At 42.7% G+C, this 16,493-nt stretch overlaps 1 protein-coding gene across 3 annotated transcripts; it reads right to left on the reverse strand.

Moving 5' to 3' along the window:
- Positions 1-608: 608 nt before the first annotated feature.
- LOC106577146 (uncharacterized) lies at positions 609-16,165 on the reverse strand. Of its 3 annotated transcripts, XM_014154954.2 has the most exons (7): positions 15,627-16,163; positions 15,232-15,341; positions 14,981-15,052; positions 14,383-14,520; positions 13,696-13,887; positions 12,870-12,886; positions 609-1,161 (listed from the first exon to the last, which is right to left on the reverse strand). In XM_014154954.2, the coding sequence occupies exons 1-7, from the start codon at positions 15,637-15,639 to the stop codon at positions 1,116-1,118; spliced, it is 588 nt and encodes a 195-aa protein (XP_014010429.2). In that variant the 5' UTR covers positions 15,640-16,163; the 3' UTR covers positions 609-1,115. The 3 variants fall into 3 exon arrangements, with proteins under 3 accessions (XP_014010429.2, XP_014010424.2, XP_014010415.2); XM_014154949.2 differs by lacking the exons at positions 609-1,161; positions 12,870-12,886 and having other exon boundaries at positions 13,034-13,887; positions 14,981-15,046; positions 15,627-16,165; XM_014154940.2 differs by lacking the exons at positions 609-1,161; positions 12,870-12,886 and having other exon boundaries at positions 13,034-13,887.
- Between the last annotated feature and the right edge of the window lie 328 nt (positions 16,166-16,493).

Raw genomic sequence — 16,493 nt, forward strand, 5'->3', positions numbered from 1 at the left:
ATCAAATAAAGCCAAGCTGCTTGAATTTTTGCACCAGGAATGGCATAAAGTCACCCAATATCAATGAAAAAGACTGGTGGAGAGCATGCCAAGACACATGAAAGCTGTGATTGAAAAATCTGGGTTATTCCATCAAATATTAAGTTAAAACATTAGTACGGTGTTTAAAAGTGAATACGAACTTGTTTTCTTTGCAATATTCGAGGTCTGACAACACTGCATATTTTTTGTTATTTTGACCAGTTGTCATTTTCTGCAAATAAATGACAATATTTTTATTTGTGAGAAATGTTGTCAGTAGACTTTCAAATAAAAAGAAATGTTCATTTTACCCAAACACATACCTATACATAGTAAAACCAGTGACACTGACAATTTTGCAGTGGTCTCTTCATTTTTTCCACAGCTATATATAAAAATACCCTCAAATAAAAGGTGTCACTGTACTAAACCCTTTGATCTAAAAGCAAAATGTAATTTTAGCATCACTCTACAAATACAGACAAAGGGTGGTGTACATTAATGGAAATGAATAGCTCATGATCTCATTCCTTCATGTCAACCAACAGGCATTTTGTTGGGTTGAGAAAAAATATACAACAAAACAGTAATTTGGTAGTATTTTATTTGGAACATGTTGGTACACATGCTACATGTGAAGGCCAGAAGGAATAACATGCATGCACAGTACATGGTAAATGCATGCCAACACAGCAGTGAGGAGACTGATAAGTAAAAAAACACACACACACACACACACACACACACAGACCCTCTCCCTCCCTCTCTCTCTCTCTCACACACACACACACACACACACACACACACACACACACACACACACACACACAACTATACAGAGATGGTCCTGAACACGTTGAAGCCTGACAGAGCAGTAGAGACCATCACCCCGGGTATCTGCGGGTGCCAGTGGATTTCCTTGACCTCTGTCTGACCCTGGTGCAGGAACAGCAGCAGGGGCGGCAGGTCCTTCACCCCCTCCGCCCTCGCACCCACATCACATGACTCTACCGATAGGTCCCATTGGCTGACCACGTCGTCCGCTCCAGAGGCGGCGAACACGCTGGAGTCCACAGGGTTCCATTCTACTGATGTCACTGGCGCGCTGTGCTGCTTGAAGTTAGCCACCGGCCGGCCCGACTGAAAGCACAGGTAGATAATATTATGGTTTAGAATCATCTCTCCTCACTTCTGTTGTGAGCATTCTGGTTTAGAATAACTGCATAACCATCTCTAAGATCTGCCTTGTCAAAACACACACTGACCCCAGACCAGTCCTATGGGCAACCTCCCAAGTTAAGGGTTCTAAAGCGCAATACGAGTCAGACCATGTAACCACTGTTGATTTGGTGCTCCTCCAGCACATCAGAGTAATATCACATCTCTAAACCTCGAAGCTAAAAAAAGAGGGCCAGTGTGTGGGAGCCAACTTTTCCTCTACATTCCACCTACATCTTGAAATGCCATTATACAGGAAAGGACAGGATTACTGTGGGTGTAGAGGAGAAGGGGCGGGGGAGACAAGAGGACTTATCGCACAACGCATCACCAGGGGCAAACTACCTGCCCTCCAGGACACATACAGCACCCAATGTCACAGGAAGGACAAAATCAAATCAAATGTATTTATATAGCCCTTCTTACATCAGCTGATATCTCAAAGTGCTGTACAGAAACCCAGCCTAAAACCCCAAACAGCAAGCAATGCAGGTGTAGAAGCACGGTGGCTAGGAAAAACTCTCTAGAAAGGCCAAAACCTAGGAAGAAACCTAGAGAGGAACCAGGCTATGAGGGGTGGCCAGTCCTCTTCTGGCTGTGCCGGGGTGGAGATTATAACAGAACATGGCCAATATGTTCAAATGTTCATAAATGACCAGCATGGTCAAATAATAATAATCATAGTAGTTGTCGAGGGTGCAACAAGTCAGCAACTCAAGAGTAAGTGTCAGGGGGGGTGCCAACCCAGACAGGAAGACCACGTCAGTGACTCAACCCACTGAAGTGACGCACACCTCCTAGGGACGGCAAAAAGATCATCAAGGACAACAACCACCCGAGCCACTGCCCGTTCACCCCACCCATCATCCAGAAGACGAGGTCAGTACAGGTGCATCAAAGCTGGGACCGAGAGACTGAAAAACAGCTTCTATCTCATGGCCATCAGACTGTTAAACAGCCATCACTAACATTGAGTGGCTGCTGCCAACATACTGACTCAAATCTCTAGCCACTTCAATAATTAAAAATTGGATGTAATAAATGTATCACTAGTCACTTTAAACAATGCCACTTTATATAATGTTTACATACCCTACATTACTCATCTCATATGTATATACTGTACTCTATACCATCTACTGCATCTTGCCTATGCCGCACGGCCATCGCTCATCCATATATTTATATGTAAAGGAGTCTTATTCATTCGTTTACACTTGTGTGTACAGTGGGGCAAAAAAGTATTTAGTCAGCCACCAATTGTGCAAGTTCTCCCACTTAAAAAGATGAGAGGCCTGTAATTTTCATCATAGGTACACTTCAACTATGACAGACAAAATGAGAAAAAAAATCCAGAAAATCACATTGTAGGATTTTTAGTGAATTTATTTGCAAATTATGGTGGAAAATAAGTATTTGGTAAATAACAAAAGTTTATCTCAATACTTTGTTATATACCCTTTGTTGGCAATGACACAGGTCAAATGTTTTTTGTAAGTCTTCACAAGGTTTTCACACTGTTGCTGGTATTTTGGCCCATTCCTCCATGCAGATCTCCTCTAGAGCAGTGATGTTTTGGGGCTGTCGCTGGGCAACACGGACTTTCAACCCCCTCCAAAGATTTTCTATGGGGTTGAGATCTGGAGACTGGCTAGGCCACTCCAGGACCTTGAAATGCTTCTTACGAAGCCACTCCTTTGTTGCCCGGGCGGTGTGTTCGGGATCATTGTCATGCTGAAAGACCCAGCCACGTTTCATCTTCAATGCCCTTGCTGATGGAAGGAGGTTTTCACTCATAGACTCACGATACATGGCCCCATTCATTCTTTCCTTTACACGGATCAGTCGTCCTGGTCCCTTTGCAGAAAAACAGCCCCAAAGCATGATGTTTCCACCCCCATGCTTCACAGTAGGTATGGTGTTCTTTGGATGCAACTCAGCATTCTTTGTCCTCCAAACACGACAAGTTGAGTTTTTACCAAAAAGTTATATTTTGGTTTCATCTGACCATATGACATTCTCCCAATCCTCTTCTGGATCATCCAAATGCTCTCTAGCAAACTTCAGACGGGCCTGGACATGTACTGGCTTAAGCAGGGGGACACGTCTGGCACTGCAGGATTTGGGTCCCTGGCGGCGTAGTGTGTTACTGATGGTAGGCTTTGTTACTTTGGTCCCAGCTCTCTGCAGGTCATTCACTAGGTCCCCCCGTGTGGTTCTGGGATTTTTGCTCACCGTTCTTGTGATCATTTTGAACCCACGGGGTGAGATCTTGCGTGGAGCCCCAGATCGAGGGAAATTATCAGTGGTCTTGTATGTCTTCCATTTCCTAATAATTGCTCCCACAGTTGATTTCTTCAAACCGAGCTGCTTACCTATTGCAGATTCAGTCTTCCCAGCCTGGTGCAGGTCTACAATTTTGTTTCTGGTGTCCTTTGACAGCTCTTTGGTCTTGGCCATAGTGGAGTTTGGAGTGTGACTGTTTGAGGTTGTGGACAGGTGTCTTTTGTACTGATAACAAGTTCAAACAGGTGCCATTAATGCAGGTAACGAGTGGAGGACAGAGGAGCCTCTTAAAGAAGAAGTTACAGGTCTGTGAGAGCCAGAAATCTTGCTTGTTTGTAGGTGACCAAATACTTATTTTCCACCATAATTTGCAAATAAATTCATTAAAAATCCTACAATGTGATTTTCTGGAATTTTTTTTCTCATTTTGTCTGTCATAGTTGATGTGTACCTATGATGACAATTACAGGCCTCTCTCATCTTTTTAAGTGGGAGAACGTGCACAATTGGTGGCTGACTAAATACTTTTTTGCCCCACTGTATAAGGTAGTTGTTGTGAAATTGTTAGATATTACTGCACGGGCGTTACTAGAAGCACAAGCATTTCGCTACATTCGCATTAACATCTGCTAATCCTGTGTATGTGACTAATAAAATTTGATTTGATTATTGTCCGATGCACAGAAAACACAGGTATAGATTGATGTCAGTGTGTGATTGTTCAACAGCAGTGGCATGCAGTGAGGATTAATCTGTTAGAGTGTTAGGCCTGCAGCCATTTTAAACCCAAACAAACCAACCCAGATGGTGCAATAATGATGCAAAGATGGTATTTATGGTATTTGCATTGCTTCCATTCCTTTTTATGGGTTTAATATTTTCCTGAAAATATTTTTAAAAATACCTTTGAGAAAATTGCAACCATCCTGGTATTCCTGTTTAACCCGGAAATGCTATTTAAAGTTGCAGCTAATGTAGAAGAAAAAGCGGTGTACATTTGCAAATACTGTGCCAAATCATATGTGAAGAATGCAACAAAGATGCAGAATCATTTGGCCAAGTGCATAAAGTTCCCTCAGTGCTCACAACAAGCAACCGTTGACAAAAGTCCCTCTACTTCTATTCAAGGTGAAAATGATGAATCAGACACCTTACCAATAGCAACAGCTCATGGTCCTTCTGGAATCATTTGTTTTTTTGACTCAATGAAGGAATGTCAGAGAAATGCTGATGAATGTCTTGCTCGAGCTGTGTATGCAACTGGTTCCCCTCTGATGCTCACAGACAATGTGTCTTGGAAGAGATTTCTGAATGTTCTTCGCCCAGCATACACCCCTCCAACCAGACATGCTTTATCTACTCATTTGCTGGATGCAGAGCTCAACGGAGTTCAAGTGAAGGTCAAACAAATCATCGAGAAAGCAGACTGTATTGCAATCATCTCTGATGGGTGGTTGAATGTTCGTGGGCAAGGAATAATTAAGTACATCATCTCCACCCCTCAATTAGTATTCTAAAAGAGCACAGACACGGGACAATAGACACACCGGTCTCTACATTGCAGATGAGCTGAAGGCAGTCAATGACCTTGGACCACAGAAGGTATTTGCACTGGTGACAGACAATGCTGTGAAGATGAAGGCAGCTTGGTCTAATGTGGAGGAGTCCTAACCTCACATCACACCCATTGGCTGTGCTGCGCATGCATTGAATCTGCTCCTCAATGACATCATGGCACTGACAACAATAGATACGCTCTACAAGAGACCCAAGGAAATGGTTAGGTATGTGAAGGGTCAAGTTATAGCTGAAATCTACCTCACCAAGCAAAGTGCTAAGAATAAGAGCACCACATTGAAGCTGCCCAGCAACACCCGTTGGGGTGGTGTTGTCATCATGTTTGACAGTCTCCTGGAGGGGAAGGAGCCTCTCCAAGAAATGGCCATATCACAGCCTGCCGATATGGACAGGCCCATTAAGAGGATCCTTCTGGATTATGTATTTTGGGAGAGTGTGGTAACGGCTTGAAACTCCTGAAACCTATAGCAGAAGCCATTGCACGGATTGAGGGAGACAATGCCATCCTGTCTGATGTTCAGACTCTGCTCGCAGATGTAAGAGAAGAAATCCATACTGCCCTGCCCACTTCACTGTTGCTCCAAGCAGAGGAAACTGCAGTTCTGAAATACATCAAAAAGCGTGAAGACTTCTGACTGAAGCCCATACTCGCCTCAGCGTACATGTTGGACCCCAAGTATGCTGGCAGGAGCATCCTGTCTGGTGCAGAGATCAACAAGGCCTATGATATCATCACTACCGTGTCTTACCACCTTGGCCTGGATGAGGGAAAGGTTCTTGGCAGTCTGGCGAAGTACACTTCCAAGCAAGGGCTTTGGGATGGAGATGCAATATGACAGTCGTGCCAACAAATCTCATCAGCCACCTGGTGGAAGGGACTTTGTGGATCTGAGGCTCTTTCCCGTTGCCTCCATCATGCTCCATATCCCACCAACATCAGCCGCCTCAGAGCGCAACTGGTCCTTGTTTGGGAACACACACACCAAAGCACGCAGCAGGCTGACCAATACAAGGATTGAAAAATTGGTGCCATCCGGGCAAATTTGAGGCTTTTTGAGCCTGACAACGAGCCATCCTCAACAAGGTTGGAAAGTGACAGTGAAGATGAGGCCTCAGAGTCTGATGTTCAAGAGGTGAACAATGATGAGGTCCAGGAAGAAGACGTGGAAGTCTGAGAGGAAGACAACCAAAGATTTTGTTTCTAGAATATCATTTTACAGATAGATGTATGTTGAAAACATTTTTGGTTGCAATGGCTCATTGGGGATCATTCAATATTCCTTTTCTTTTGTTGTTCAGTGAAATCATTCCATGTGAAGAGTCAACTCATTTAATTAAAAGTTCAATTCATAATTAAAATCATTTTTTACATTTCTATTGGAAGTATGTAATAATTTGCAATGTATGTAATAATTCGCCGTGTTTGGAGGAGGAGGAATGCTGCCTATGACTCCAAGAACACCATCCCCACCGTCAAACATGGAGGTGGAAACATTATGCTTTGGGGGTGTTTTTCTGCTAAGGGGACAGGACAACTTCACCGCATCAAAGGGACGATGGACGGGGCCATGTACCGTCAAATCTTGGGTGAGAACATCCTTCCCTCAGCCAGGGCATTGAAAATGGGTCGTGGATGGGTATTCCAGCAACCTCTGCAAAACATGACTTAGTACTTCGTGGAAAAACCCTTGTTGGCAGTCTGAGGGTATGCTGAGTGTCATTGTTATGGATCGGTGGGTGTGACAGCTACCTGTTGCTGAGGGCAGCGTCGGCCTGTGTGCCTGCACAGAGCAGCATAGAGAGGGGATACTGTTCCCTGCCGTCTCCATTCGCATCTTTCAACACGTCGAAGCTCAGGCAAGAAGCACTTGTCAGTTTAAAACATTCAAATTAATTTGTTTGATGGGCAATAAAATAGCTCTATTAGCTAGTTAACTGTTAGACCAACCTGTCTGACACTCGTGGTACATGCGGTAAGCTGACCGGTCCATCTCAAGCTCCTCTCCGGGTTGGAGAGGCTGTTTTCCGGGGACATAAACTTGAGTTTCCTGTTCTCCATCCTTTCCCTCTTCTTCCATTTCGTCTTCGTCGCTGCCACCCCCTTCCATTTCCTCCATCTTCGTTCGGAAGCGTGTCTTCTCCGGGCGCCGACATTTTGAGATGGGCCAGGCTTTGCTTACTTCCGGTGGATTGGTCACGTGGTTTATCTCTCGCTCACTCTCTCGCTCATTAACGATAATTCAGCTGATGTGCCCCCTCTGTTCCTGACCTTTTTGGCAGACAGTCTGGAATTTTGCCTGACCCTTGCTACTGCCAGTAAAGTCCACTAATTCTATAAGCATCTAACCAAGGAAGGAATTACTGTAATCTTATGGATAAACAAAAAGTATTACAAAATGTAAAGTGAACAAGCTTTGAAAACAGCTGATTGTGGCCACCCGTTCAGGGCAGGTGGGGTTTTGAGCCCCACCTGTTTAGCTAAAATATTTTTTCCCCTGTTTCGCATGTTATTTTGGCATTAGTACGTGTCACATATCAGTTTGCAAACAATGTAAAACAAATATTGGGTTAATAAAGCCGAATACAAACAGTCTCTTTTTTGCTTTCTTGAATAAGGCAGATCAGAAATGCAGGTGTTTCAGCATAGCTCAGTGCTTTGTGTGGTGGAGGGGCAGCCAGCGAAAAATACAGAGCGTAGGAGTTGGTAATCTTCTCTAGTTGTGCCATGATTTGCTCAGTGTTCTGTCACTCATGGGGACACTACGTCACCGCAAAATCTACAGGGAGCGCTAGAAAGTTCAAGCCCCTTGGGTGCTGCCCAAAATTTACATTAAAAGTGCCCATCCAAGAAGGCTCAAGGTCATTGGCCACAGATAAAATGACGTAAAATCACGTTATATCTACTGTAGCTTTGATTGGACTGATAAAAATCAACATCATGCTTTAAAAATCTTAGCTAGCAAGTTAGACAAGCAGGCATCATCATGAATCAAGTCGACAATCTACTGGCAAATCCTTTTCAATTCTTGTCATATGAAGAGAATTATAGAAAAAACATATCGGTGCTCATCGGCCATTGGACAAACATTACACAGAAAGTTGGAAATCGCAAATTCAACAATGAGTGGTTTGGAAGGAATCCGTGGCTAACTGCAAGTGTTGCAAAGCAATCACTAGCCTTCTATTCGGTGGACAGGGTGTGTGGTCCAAGTCTGGGTTTAAGGGTCTCTATTCCAAGCTTAAAAGGATAAACATTCACACGCAGCACAATAGGCCAGAAAAGGCTGAATACATTGTCCATGCTGTCCACCCAGAATGACTTCTGCCACGTTCAAAACAACTGGAAACTCGGAACTGGGAAATCTCAGACTTTAGTGAGTTCAAGGCAACTGGGAACTCTGCGGAAAAAAACAAGCTCCGACTGGGAAAATATGTTTTGAACGGTCATCCAACTCAGAATTCCAAGTCGGGAGCTCCGACCTGAAGATCACTGACGTCATGATTCAACCTTGTTTTTTTCTGAGTTCCCAGTTGTCTTGAAGCACCATAAATCCAGAGAATGCCAGACAAAATTTGCCCACAAGAAGGATCCCCGTGCCACCTTCCTGTTCAAGTGAGCACAGCACAACAGTAAGTCCAAAAATGTCTTGTATGCTGCTGCATAAATGATGTAATATGCCAGGGAGATAGAATTACTTTCTTAGCTAAAGTATACATAAGTGTAGTAAGCTGTTAGCAGCCCATGTGCCTCACACTAATAACTTGGTCCCTTTCCCCCTCATAACTTAGCCTACTGTTCTGACTTGATGGTGCACATGTAGCATATAGCCTGTTTTAGAGAGATGTAATTATTTAATATTTTAAGAGCTTTCATTGTCTGCTTATACAGTATGCCCCCTTTATTTATCTTACGGTTCTAACTTTGTGTACAGGGAGAACGGCCCAGGTTCTGAATTCTTTGGCTCTACATTTCAAAAGTGCTGAACAAATAGTTTTGTTGATTACATCCGTCTTAGCTCACTCATTGTCTTAATCGATATTAAGGATTGCCTCTTATCCACTTATCGTTCCCTTATGCCATAGTTTGCGCTTATCAATTGTTAGTAGAAACCACATTTGTTTAAACAAGTCAGCCATATCAGCATGTTTTTTAAAAAGGCAGTCAATTAGGCTGAATTAACTGTTTCGCTGCCAGACAAGGCACAGCTGATAGCCAGGTGTAGCGGTGGTAAGGATTCACTCCATGGTGCTGAAAGGAAGGCTCTGCTATTGGGACAGCTTCATGTAGGCCCTAACAGTTTTTGTGGCACCGTTTGTTACCATTATAGTGGAATTAATGTATTGTTTGTGTTGTGTTGTGTATTGGCTTTGCTGGCATGCATCAAAAACATTTTTGGGGAGTTTGCCCCACCAAGATTTACATGCTAAAATCGCCACTGAGACTACTGTCCAAACTCCAGCCACTTGCATTGCTGAACCTGAGCATTATCATTGCAATTTCAGTCATGCAATATCAATACTATACCACATATCATCATGTTTACTTCTGGTGTAATGGTGATGGGTATTTACTGTGGAGAAGGATTGAGGTTTCTAGTGGCCAAAAGGTCATATTAAAATAGGCAGCGCTATAGAGCTTGCCAGCTTGTAGTCCTCAAAAACAGAAATGAGTTACCCCAGATTCCTTGAGCCATTTCTATTTGGAAAATGAATGGGGAAAGGATAAGGTTTTGTAATAAATGCCACAAATAAGGTTAACACAAGCTTTGAAGATCAGAGATCTTATACTTTTTGTTCTGAGATAATATCAGTCAGTTAACATGATCTTTATGAATTATGAAGCCTTTTATGTGCTTTAAGTGCGTTTTTGATTACATGAATGCTTCAAAATTCACAAAAAGTGCTGTTAGCTGATGAAGATTACCTCATGGAACAAAACGTTTCAAGCCTGTATTTACCACAGACCTTATTTTCGGCATTTATACAAAGATCCTCCAAAAAGTCCATTAATTTCCCCATAGGCTTTGTCCAACCATGGCGGAGTTAATGCCTACAAGAAGACACCATTACTATTATTTACCTTTATTTAACTAGGCAAGTCAGTTAAGAACAAATTCTTATTTACAATGACAGCCTAGGACAGGGGCAGAACGACAGATTTTTACCATGTCAGCTCTGGGATTCATTCTAGCAACCTTTCGGTTACTGGCCCAATGCTCTAACCACTAGGCTACCTGCCGCCCCCTATCTCTCTCTAATGTAGTCAACTGGGTGGGACTTCCAACTTCATTTGCTGATCCCTCCTGGTGACCCTGTTGGAGTCATGTTCAACCACATCATCAGGAGGGATCAGTCAACCTTGAAGAAGAAAATTTGCTATTTCAAAATGGAGATTGCCTCAATGGCGCTGCCCATGCTGTCACAGATGCAATAACTGCACAGATACAAAGATGAGTCCTCTATCTATCTCTATGGTATTTACTGCAGTCCCCCTGAACTCCCTTGGCCCTACACAACTTTATTGTCAAATTTGCATAGGAAATGTGTATTTTTGCTGTCTTATGTTATTTACCAACACCCGGGGCTATGAAGCAGTTAATTAAAACAGAACAAATAAGTGAAAGCTCTCTGTCCTCTCTGTGGTTGTCCTCTCCTCATAATAGGACAGCAAACATTATCTGTGTGCATCTGTTTGTTTGACTCTGTCTGTTTTGATGTTGTGCAACATTCTCTCTCTCTCTCTCTCTCTCTCTCTCTCTCTCTCTCTCTCAACTGTATCTCTCTCTCTCAACTGTGTCTGCAGAGGTTTATCATAGTTTCTCAGAAAGGCTGATGCTCATTTTGCTGCCTCTACATTTACAAAAGGAAGTGAGACATGCCTTGGGGGTATTGTTGTCGGTCTCTGAGCCTTGCTTTTTAAAGTTTGTGTGCATTAAAGAAAGCACCTGGCTGAGTTTAATGGAAGTCCTGTCTTAAAAAGCAAGAAAAAAGGGGCTCCTTTTTGTATCAAAGATGTTGCAAGTGTTCTGTCTAAAGTGTGCGTGTGCATGCATGGATGTGTCAGGGTGTGTGCATGTATTGGCATACATACAGTTGAAGTCGGAAGTTTACATACACCATAGCCAAATACATTTTAACTTAATTTTTTACAATTCCTGACATTTAATCCTAGTAAAAATTCCCTGTCTTAGGTCAGTTAGGATCACCACTTTATTTTAAGAATGTGAAATGTCAGAATAATAGTAGAGAGAATTATATATTTCAGCTTTTATTTCTTTCATCACATTCCCAGTGGGTCAGAAGTTTACATACACTCAATTAGTATTTGGTAGCATTGCCGTAAAATTGTTTAACTTGGGTCAAACGATTCGGGTAGCATTCCACAATGAGTTGGGTGAATTTTGGCCCATTCCACCTGACAGAGCTGGTGTAACTGAGTCAGGTTTGTAGGTCTCCTTGCTCGCACACACTTTTTCAGTTCTGCTCACAAATCTTCTATAGGCTTTGTGATGGCCACTCCAATACCTTGACTTTGCTGTCCTTAAGCCATTTTGCCACAACTTTGGAAGTATGCTTGGGGTCATTGTCCATTTGGAAGACCCAAGTATTAACTTCCTGACTGATGTCTTGAGATTTTGCTTCAATATTTCCACATAATTTTCCTGCCTCATGATGCCATCTATTTTGTGAAGTGCACCAGTCCCTCCTGCAGCAAAGCACCCCCACAACATGATGCTGCCACCCCCGTGGCAGGGTTGGGATGGTGTTCTTCGGCTTGCAAGCCCCCCCCCTTTTTCCTCCAAACATAATGATGGTCATTTTGGCCAAACAGTTCTATTTTTGTTTCATCAGACCAGAGGACATTTCTCCAAAAAGTATGACGTGGTCCCCATGTGCAGTTGCAAACCGTAGTCTGGCTTTTTTATGGCGGTTTTGGAGCAGTGTCTTCTTCCTTGCTGAGCGGCCTTTCAGGTTATGTTGACATAGGACTTGTTTTACTGTGGATATAGATACTTTTGTACCTGTTTCCTCCAGCATCTTCACAAGGTTCTTTGCTGTTGTTCTGGGATTGATTTCCACTTTTCGCACCAAAGTACGTTCATCTCTAGGAGACAGAACGCGTCTCCTTCCTGAGCGGTATGACGGCTGCGTGGTCCCATGGTGTTTAAACTTGCGTACTATTGTTTGTACAGATGGACGTGGTACCTTCAGGCGTTTGGAAATTGCTCTCAAGGATGAACCAGATGTGTGGAGAGCTACAATTATTTGGCTGATTTCTTTTGATTTTCCCTTGATGTCAAGCAAAGAGGCACTGAGTTTGAAGGTAGGCCTTGAAATACATCCACAGGTTCACCTCCAACTGACTCAAATGATGTCAATTAGCCTATCAGAAGCTTCTAAAGCCATGACATCATTTTCTGGAACTTTCCGAGCTGTTTAAAGGCACAATCAACTTAGTGTATGTAAACGTCTACCCACTGGAATTGTGATACAGTGAAATAATCTGTCTGTAAACAATTGTTGGAAAAATGACTTGTCATGCACAAAGTAGATGTCCTAACTGACTTGCCAAAACTATAGTTTGTTAACAAGAAATTTGAGAAGGGGTTGAAAAACAAGTTTTAATGACTCCAACCTAAATGTATGTAAACTGTACATATACCTGTACATATACCTGATGGGTGTGATTAATGTGAGTGATTTGGCTCAGTTGTAGGCCTACCCAGTAATTGCAGATATAAAAATTCTATTGAACTACAACTTACTTTTGACAGAAGTCTTCCTGTAGGAGACAGAAAGAAAAAGGATAGCTGTTGAGAATCAGACAGCAGTGCAGCTCTGTAGCAATTGCACAATACTCCCCACACTGGGGATGGTAACAGTCAGCACTCAGGAATCTCTACACAAGACTACATCAGAGAAACTCATAACGGCTGCATGGTTTTTATTTACAAGATGCAGTATGTACAATAGTTCATAGAAAAAGAAAAAAAAACATTCATTGAAGACCAACAAAAAAATATTCACATTCCACTGCATTGTAAACATCCTATGAATTTGATCAGAAATATTGGACAATAATTTATGTGCTGTAGCTTGCTCAATATAAAACACTTGTTAGTGTTTAGTTAGCTTGCATAGAATATGGCTTTTTATACATATGGCTATGTTGTATGGGTATGTAACGGTTTCTTATAGCTATGATAATAGAACTCTGGTGTGCAGACAGTAAATTAAAAGGTTGTTATTCTATACATAATCTTGACTGCATTTGTACTTTCAGTGCAACAATTACATGTGCATGTCAGTTCAGTAACTATAGCAACCGCTCTACAGTAGCATCCAGGGCAGTCCACATAACAGGAGGCTCCAATGTAGGCCGTCATTGTAAATAAGAATTTGTTCTTAACTGACTTGCCTAGTTAAATAAAGGTAAAAAAATATATATAAAGACCCAGAAAGAACTAATAGGAGCCCACCTTTGGATGGTGGGCTCCTATTGGTTGGTGGAGGTGTGTGTAACCTCATCCCTGTTTCCCCTTCATTCTCCCTGTGTTGTATGTGAACTGCTCGTGTGGTTAATAACCTCACTTTTTTACTTTCCAGAGCTGGCCTTTCTTCCTCCCCAGCAGGAGAGGCCAGAGTGGGGAAGGGACAAGTATCCACCGGGGTTGAGCACCCCAGCTCCAGCCATTTGGAGAAAACAGATGAAGTGAAGTTGAGAAGTTTCTCTGGAGAGGAGGAGACAGAGGGAAGAACTGAAGGGTCAGGATCCTCAAATCTCTGTGAGAGAGGGATGTGATAGGGGAGGAGAGGAAAGGGGGATAAGGGAGGAGAGGAGTTGTTATTAAACAAACATACAGTGCAAGCACTGTCATTGATTGATAGCTGTTTCTCTGGGGAGTTAACCTCTGATATACATTGCGTACATTATCGGTGACCTGAACAGGAAAACTATGCACTGGTTATAGCACAGTCAAGCCACATGGTCAGGAAAAAACCCTTTATTCTCCCCTGTTTTAGCCCTTTTCTCTCGGCATCTTTATAGTGTTTTGTTGCATTTGCAGGGGCACAGTTATGTTTTATTTTTACAGTACTTAGTTCAAAATGTTTAAGGCTGCTGTGTGCGTCTCTTTTGAGTACATGCTGCTACGTGTTCAGCCCCTCTGGCAACCTACAGTACACTCTCTCTTTCCAAAACAGTTCATATAGACTACTATAGCATACTTCCTGCGACAATGACTAGAGTATGTCCACGACATTGTAAAGTATACCTACCCCTTTTGTCATGCCCCTGTCATCCAGGGCTTGTATGAGATTGGAGATGTATTTGAAGCTATGGTGCTCTGGCCACAGCTGGCTGCGCAGCTGGAGCCAGGAGTCAGAGAGAACAGTCGCAGCTCGGAACACACAACACTGGAGGGACAGCCGAGGCAGAAGTAGGATTTTAGACAGAGGTTACGCTGATGATTTGAATAAACGGAGCACAACACAGAGCTGATCATCATTGTGCTGATCATAGTTATTGATTATCCTGCCCAGTAACGCTGACAACACAAATTTAGACTTTAGATTACTGGAACCAGTAGAGGCTGCTGAGGGGAGGACGGTTCATAATAATGTTTGGAAGGGAGCGAATGGCATTGCGTCAAACACATGGAAAACCAGTGTTTGATACTGTATATTTGATACCATTCCACAAACTCCGCTCCAGCCATTACCATGAGCCGGTCCTCCCGCATTGCTCAACAGAGAATCAGAATGAAGGATTTAATGATAGACATAGCAGATACACTAAGTGTGACATGTTTGTATAAAACACGAGAATAAATCATTTACTAAAATGGTGTCATTTAATCAATAGATGGTGCCTCACCGGATCAGTGCTGCACAGCAGGTTGACATTGTAGTGGTGGGAAATCCAATAGTTTTTAGGAAACACCTTACGCTTGGAGGAAAAAACAGTTTCAGGAATCACAGTATTCACAAAAGTATCTATGCCAATAGACAAAACATCAAATTGATAAAACATGTAACCACTAGGAAGTGAAAGCATATTTGTTTAAACCACTGTCATTACTCAGGGTGCATGCAGGTACAAAAGGATTGCCACAATGTTCAACTCACAAATCCAGCGTGGTCTGAGTTAAGGGTGGTTTGAAGATTCTTGACAACATCCCTCAAAAAGTCATCACATCCACTACCTTGGAGTGTCAATATTGATAGCAACAGTAAAACTGTGTGAGAGAGATTGAAGTATAGAGAGAGAGTGCGATGCAGCAGGTTAATGGATGGAACATTTCTGTGTCCTGCCCATGTGGTTCCAGCCACATGCTTAATGAGAAACATCATGACTTCATATTAACTTGCGAAAATTAACTACAAACCTAAATTACAGAACCACTATATGAATTACAGTACAATGGTAATGTGGTGAAATTAATCAAACAAGTACAAATCCACGAATCAATCAATTAACTTTTGTATACTCTGAATTGATGTAAACACTGAATTCCTCTTACCTGACCGTGACATCCTTTTATCTTCATGAGAAAGGCCACTTCTCCATTTCTGTGGTTGAAAGCATGCAATACGCAGATCAAATAAGTCCTCTGGTCTGAGTAGACAAAGTTTCCTCAGCAGTTCCGTCAAGTGTGTGACACAGAGAGAGCGAGAGAGCTCTGAGTCTTTTCTTTTTCCTCTACTGTTGAGACTCCAGTTTAGTTGACCTCTCTTTTAGAATTCCTCCTTTTGTCTCCCTGGTACTTTCCAAATCTCCTCACCCCCTTCTCTCTCTCACGCAATCTGCACTGTGCTCTCACTTTGGATTTTCCGACCTCTCAGCCTGTCAAGCTGCAGCCTTTCCCTTTCCTTCTCTCCCACTCTCCTTTCCCTTTCTGTTTCCCTGTTGACCCAGTATATTACAGACCTCACTCTCTGCTCACCCTTTAAATTGGCTAATGGACAGAGTGAGAGAAACAGACCCTCTCTCTCTCTCTCGCCCTCTGGGCAGTCTGTCTGTGTGAACTCAGACAGAGACTAGCCTGAAAGTGAAAGTGCTTGATATCTGCTCCCTGTAAATCTCTCAGCCCCTCCCACCACCAGTTATTTCACTTCCCTATTGACTGACCAAGCCCCCTCTCCCTCTTAGTTCAATTCAAGGGGCTTTATTGGCATGGGAAACATATGTTTACATTGCCAAAGCAAGTGAAATAGATAAACAATACAAAATAAACAGTAAACAGTACACTCACAAAAGTTCCTCTCACTCTCTGCCCCCCCCACCCCCAATCCAAAATAGGCCTCAGAAGGCTTAAGTCATGCCATATGTTTTCAATCCACCTCCCACACCCATGAGCTTGTGTGCCTGTCTCATTGTCTCCAGTGAG

This window comes from Salmo salar, chromosome ssa02 (assembly GCF_905237065.1).
Source record: "Salmo salar chromosome ssa02, Ssal_v3.1, whole genome shotgun sequence".
Taxonomy (NCBI): domain Eukaryota; kingdom Metazoa; phylum Chordata; class Actinopteri; order Salmoniformes; family Salmonidae; genus Salmo; species Salmo salar.